At 43.5% G+C, this 6,609-nt stretch overlaps 1 protein-coding gene across 2 annotated transcripts in view; it reads left to right on the top strand.

Annotated features, from left to right (window-relative positions):
• Positions 1 to 1,351: 1,351 nt before the first annotated feature.
• Positions 1,352 to 6,609, top strand: part of nectin3a (nectin cell adhesion molecule 3a) — a 91,017-nt gene continuing 85,759 nt past the window's right edge. Inside the window, exon 1 of one of the 2 annotated variants that reach the window (XM_064302828.1) lies at positions 1,352 to 1,629. In XM_064302828.1, the coding sequence (XP_064158898.1) occupies positions 1,536 to 1,629 (94 nt within the window). In that variant the 5' untranslated portion in view covers positions 1,352 to 1,535. The remainder of the gene's footprint in view (positions 1,630 to 6,609) is intronic. The other variant, XM_064302827.1, reaches the window with a different exon arrangement.

Here is a 6,609-nt window from a genome sequence, read left to right as displayed (position 1 = left end):
AATGATTCCAAAAATATATAAGAAACACAAGAAGAGACGTTTCTGAATCTTTGTCAGGTGAAAGAAAAACTTATTTCACCTGTATATTGGCATGGTTGGACATATGGTTGCCATACATTACATTGAGGGGGGGGGGGAGGAAATCAGTTAATGGCACAGATCCTTTCATGTGGATTGGCATTCCTGCTATCAAGGGAGTCTGAGGGCTTTGTTGTTTGACACAACAAGAATATATAAACAGGGAAATAGCGGAAAGAATGCAGCAAATATTTGCCTGAGCAACAGTCTTTCTCCTTTGTCTCGATTTTAATGGAGGCAATAAATGTTCATTTGCAAATGAGTTATTAGTCTTTGGTCGTTTATGTACAATTTCCTTTGATGGATGAGAGAACAACCACCCCCCCCCAACTGGGAGCCCAGGGGGGCATTTTGGGGTAGCCAGGTGATAGCGTTCTGCAATGTGGACCAAAGTGGATATTAAAAGCGTCTACCCTGCTGGTTCTTCATTACGAAGTGGTAGTAAAACCAGACACGGGTGGGATCAGAGTTAATATTTACTCCAGGAAACAGTTACACATTTTTTAAAACTTCGCTTACACATTTACTTAATAAGGGTTAGGAATAAGGTCGATAAGTCATGCATGGCAGACATCGTTACTGTTATTGTCCAGAGTAGACAGTTACAGGCTGAGATGAAGATGCTTGATTAGAAATCAAGTCTCGCCAAACGCCCAGGTGTTGCTTTCCAGCTTCGTCTTTCAAACTCACTTCATTTGTAGGCTACCAACCAAACACGTCACAGAATAGAAGTTGGTTTCTGTACATCACAGACTTCAGTTGTCCTTGTGTTATTTAGATGTACCTTTCTATCAAATAAATATTGAAGTATACCTTGCTGTTTGGTACGCAATTTCCTTTTTAAACTGTCTACTTGTTATCTGATTGCATTCCTACTTGCTTTATTATCAAGGCTGCTTGGCGGAAATATTGCTTTGATTGCAATAGTTACTCGCGGTTCATAAATAACTAATATGCTTTGCTGATGTAGTGACGCCCCTCGTAAAGATGCATTCATCACTCAAAATTGAATTTTTGAGGAGCATCGCACGTGGTAGGCCCCACTCTCTGTTACCACGTATGATCCAGGATCTCATTTCACAACCCATGGTACCATTCCCAACAATTTTGTGCGAACGATGGACGCTGATTCGAGATCAGCGCTTGCGATAAAATCTTCCTACATCGGGGGCAGCCGACTGAGGAGTTAACCGGCGCCTCGTTTTCCGATAAACGAAATATGTTAACTGGTGTCTGCGTGTCCAAGACTAGCTTTATGTTTATTTAATCTATGATGGATGCAGAAAAATGCATGCGTGTTTCAAGTGACCGGAGTTTTAAGTAAGCCGTGCCCCCCATTTCAGTAAAGGAGGTGGTACCTTCCAGGCGCAGCTCGGTCCCTATGGAGAGCAATTGCTGAAGCGCCGGAGTTTAGAAGGAGAAAGAGGGAGAGCGTGCGAGTTTGGAGAAGGGGAATTATGGCGGTGAGAATGTCATTCCATTGCCACGGGAGTACTTCGTTTCCCACGAGAATGAAAGCCACGTTTCTGCTTTTGTTTTTCAGCGTATCTGGTAAGTTGCTTACTCGGTAAATGTGTTATCGACAAAACTTTGGCAAGATCAGCATGACCAGAAAGAAAATAAGTTCGATGGCGTGGGGTGTGCGGGACGTGATGCTGGGGTAGTTGGATAGCTAGATTCGCTGGGAAATGTCATCACAGTAGCCTGCAATAAGTTCTGCCCACACTTGGTGGAGGCTTCGCGTTTAAAAAATACGATAGTTCATCCAATGAAATAGGATTTTGTTTGTGTCGTTTGCACAAGGTTCACACGCCAGCTGAACATTTGTTAGCGTTTTTAAAGTTAGTTAACGCTTGCTGCTGCAACGTTACAGATCGGAATGTGGACTCTGCTCTGGTTGTGCATGGCTGAGTTGATTCAAATGATTGCCAGCCTTCCTGAATCATGGCTAACCGAGCCAGCCTTGTGCTTTGATTACGGTGGATGGCTATTACTGACATATGGTAGCTACGTTTGAACTGCACAGCTAACGGTTAGCTACAGTTGGACGTGGTATAGCGAGGAATACTAAATACTAAACTTAACAAACTTAACGTTTGCACGCTGAAAATAAAACGTAAACAGCCGAAGGGACATCTACAACCGACAAGATAGAATACATGAGCAATTAGCCTATTTTCCTTTCAATCGACAGGTACCCGTAGCTAACTAGATAGTGAGAATTAACGGGCAGTAAAACTAAGTAACTTTAGACTAATCAGGATCGCACAATTGTGCAGGTTGCATTGTTAGTTCAGGTAGTGGAGTTATTGAACTTCATCGTATTGAAACGTAAGCTAAATTAGTGAACTAGCAAGCAATGCAATATCTGCATTATAAGGCACAACGTGCTTAACCAGCCCAGATGACCGGTACGCGTGGTCGCGTGCGATGCCTTGTCATGGAAACATCATTCTTGCAGAAGTTGGAAAGATGTGAATGAAAGAATAAAGGCAACACAACTAGCTAAAGCTAGATGCTGCAGTTCAAAGACTACCAAACCGTAGCAAAACATTTCCAGTCTGTTCTTGGTTGGGTATGTAAGCTATTGTCCGCCAAAAGCACTCGGATGTTGTGCAGGATAACATATAATTAAATAAAAAGAACACCAATAGCTGGCAATAATGCGCGGAGCATTGGTGTTTTATTTATTTGGCGTTGGCAGAGTTACTATAACTACATCATATTCATATCATATCAAATCATATTAGCGCGTGCACTTTACACTTCCGCAAGTAAGTGCAATGGGAAAACAAGCAGTTAGCTACAGTACAGATCATCAAGCCAATTCATTCATTGAACTGACTGATATGTACGAAGTGAATGAATACTCTGTTAAACCGGTGCATAGCCATACAACTCCTGTATGATTAGCATTCGTGCGCTGGTAACATTATGAACCACGCGCCTACATGCGTACTCGTGGTCCGTAAGTGCAGAACTGACTTAAATCACATGAACGCACTCATAGTGCCTATGATCTGTGAGAGTATCATTGCGCTACAGGCCAGGGGTAATGGTGATTAATATACTTCATTCTAACACAAAAGAAAACAAAGAAAATTTCAAATGTCTTTTAGACCAAGTCGAAGACAGAACAGGTGCGTTCTAGACTAGGGGCCGTACGAACACAACGTGAGATCCCGGAGTTCTGACGGCTGTAGTTCCCCGGTCCCACCGCAGTGGTCCCGTTCAGGAACAGAATGTATTCGGTATCCAGGGGAGAAAATGCCAGATCATCAGAGGTTGCAGACCGAGAGCTGCTCTGGTCTGGTGATGGATTGAAGGTCGCAGGAAGCATGCCCTTGAATGCCCTTGTTTCTGACTTGAACGTGGGACTTGATTACAGTTGAATGCTTAAAGACAACTCCAGCAACCTCTTGGAGATAAAGAAGCAAACGTATAAAACTGAAGCAATTAAGACAGGGAAAACAATAAATAGCCTACAGCAAGTGAAAATGATTTGGTAATTAATAATTAATTAATCTGTTAAAAAAAAAAAAAAAAAAAACCAGGCCAACTCATGTGTGCCCATTCCTCTGTCCAGTTTAGCCTGGAATGATCCCTGTTCCTGATTAAAAATGCTTTTTGTTGCCAGTGTAAAATGAGCGTTTTCAAAAAAGGTTTTTCTTTCATGTCCTCTTGTTTGGTTGCAGGAAGTTATCTTGAAATGGGATCATTTCCACGGTATATTCTTTCCGTATTACTGCATGTACTTGGTGTGGTTTGCGTGTTTATTTCCCGCTCCTGGCTACAACTGAAATAAATGGAAAATTAGAAATGGAAATTTTTTTTGCCAAACAATACAACTGGCTCAAATTTCCAATTTGCTTATTTGTCACATGGATAGTTTGGTTTCCTTACTTTGTTGCTAGTGAGTTCAGATTTCCCTCCTATTTTTTTTTTTTGTTTACTATTGAATGAGACTTGCTCTTTAAGAGCTGACTGACTAAGTAGCCAAATGCATTACAACTACAACTCTGCTGCTCTCTTGCCATTTTCTTGATGGAAATACTGTCACGTTAACTTACTGTGAAAAGTGCTCTGTGACTGATGCTCCGTTGTGGATATGTAACTACTGTAATGTGCACCTAGCATTCCCATCATGCAGCCTGTTGCTCTGCTTTGGGTGTTTTCATGTTGCTTTGACAGTTGGTCTGTGAACTGGTTAACGGCTTGTACGTGGCTCGCCTAGCTGGCTAAAATTTGCCCACAAACCAACTGATTAAATTTTGAAAGTTGGAATTGGCAAATAAATCAATAGCTTCTGCATTTTTCTATGAATTTTGACAAATATTGGCCTGGTGTTAAAATATTTGAGTGTACCGGTTCACATAGGCTTACTAGAGCTGTCAATTGGCTGCTCTACCAAACACTGTATAAATGTGACAGTAATGTTAATGTGAGAGCTATCGTTTTTGCATTTGCCACAGCATTTGTGAGACCTGAATATCATGGGTGATGTGGAAACGTTACGTTAAGTTGCAGTACACTTGTGAGCCTGGGCAGTAGCTGTTTTCTTTCTGTTCATGTTTCTCTCACTTGCTCGTTAATTGTTATTGCCTAGCTGCTGCTCTAGCAGCTTTGTAGTAGCTAGTCTCGATATAGCCTACGCAAACTGTAGCCTGGTTATTAAACATTTGACATGGAGCTACTTTTCAACATCTGTCTTCCTTGAGCTTCGGGAAGAACAACGTGTGCACAGCTGTGACTAAGTTGTAAATGTTTTGGTGAAATGGTGGCTTCCCAGGAGAGGAAGGCTGTTGGTGAAGTTTGCCAGTAGTGGCATGGGCGTGTATTCTCTCTCCAGCTCTTTGCAGGAATGTGTTTTTCGGAGCGATGATTATTATTTATGATATTTATACTTCTGTACCCATGCTCTTGTTTATCATTTTGTGCTCCTCCTCCAGTCTGTTTTAATGCATCTTTTCCGCTATGGCCTTGTAATGCGTTTTCCGGATAGTACAATTAGCCGAATAAATAAGTAATGATACGGATACCGCTCGTGATAATAATAATAATGGCATAATGGATGTGCGTGTGGTTGTTGGGCTCGCGCATACCCGTCTGTTTGGGCCCCGTCCTCCTTTCGGTTCCCTCCCTCCTCCAGCGCTAACGGGAGCCAAGAGTGCTTTAGCCGCTCCAGACCGTGTTGACCTTGCGTCCTATTGATTCTCTCCGTCCGGGTGAACATCTCCTTTGTCTCGCTGCGTTCACACGCCGGGGATCTGCATTGTGTGGGAAGTCGGTGAGGGAAAACAAAACTGCTCTGCGTCGCCGTTCCTAACCTTAATTAAATGAACATTAAAAAAAAAAGGGTGTTAAAGTGGGTCTGCTGTCCAGCTCCACGGGCCGGGCTATCAAAATTTTTGTTGCAGTTTAAGAACGGGGCTGCGTTATCTCGGCGTAGTTTCCTGTCGCAGGCGCTAATGGGGTGGATGAGTGGTTTGTCGAGCATATTGTGCGCAGTTGCGCTTCCAGTAATGATCTGATGCGGAGCGGGCTTGTCCAGCGAGCACTGGTGCTGTCATAATGCACAGGCAGGTAATGTGATGAATGAGTGCTCTCCTGCATACTGGGGGGGGAGCTTTTGGGGATGTGTCCCCAGGGGTGATGCATCAGAACATATAGTAGTGGTGTTGTTTTGGTGAAGCAGTACCCCCCCCGCCTCACCACTCACCGCCAACACTACTGGGGCGATATAGCTCAGGAGGTAAGACCGATTGTCTGGCAGTCGGAGGGTTGCCGGTTCAAACCCCGCCCTGGGCATGTCGAAGTGTCCTTGAGCAAGACACCTAACCCCTAACCTCTAACTGCTCTGGCGAATGAGAGGCATCAATTGTAAAGCGCTTTGGATAAAAGCGCTATATAAATGCAGTCCATTTACCATTTACCATTTGCCTCTCCCTGCATTGTGTGATGCGCTATGCATTTCTGCTTTGCCTGCTTCAGCCTGGTGTAACCTCACACCCTCCACACATGACCTTGTGACTTTTGGGGGGGTGGGGGCATGCCCCCCCCCCTCTGTCCGGTAGTCCTGGCTTTGTCATTAACCACCTGTGATGACTGACAGTGCCAACAGGGAAGCCCTGAGTAGAAGGGAGTCAGAAACACAAGTGGGGTGAATGTGACTCTGCACTCTCAGCTGTGATTTCTGATTGGATTATGCTGTGACTCACCCCTGAGCGAATCCCATCAGAGGAATCCTACATGCACCTTTCTCATCAGATGAACTGTTACACGTGTCAGAGTTTCAGTCTAATTTACAATACACAGCAAAATAGCTTTATTGGTGTGCTACCTGATAACAGTAATACCAGTATGAGAAATATTTATAACATTAGGGTGAGTTTTTCTGAAAATATAAACACGAATCCAGCTGTGCCAACTGCTATAAATGGTCTTGAGTGCTGTCTCATTAAGACAGTAGCGTCATGTTAACCTGGCAGCCATGCGTGCTCTAATGAGCCGTGTTCTTATTTGTTTTCCATG

This window comes from Anguilla rostrata, chromosome 12 (assembly GCF_018555375.3).
Source record: "Anguilla rostrata isolate EN2019 chromosome 12, ASM1855537v3, whole genome shotgun sequence".
Classification (NCBI taxonomy): domain Eukaryota; kingdom Metazoa; phylum Chordata; class Actinopteri; order Anguilliformes; family Anguillidae; genus Anguilla; species Anguilla rostrata.
The sequence above is the reverse complement of the archived record's forward strand: the minus strand, read 5'-3'. Positions and strand labels throughout refer to the sequence as shown.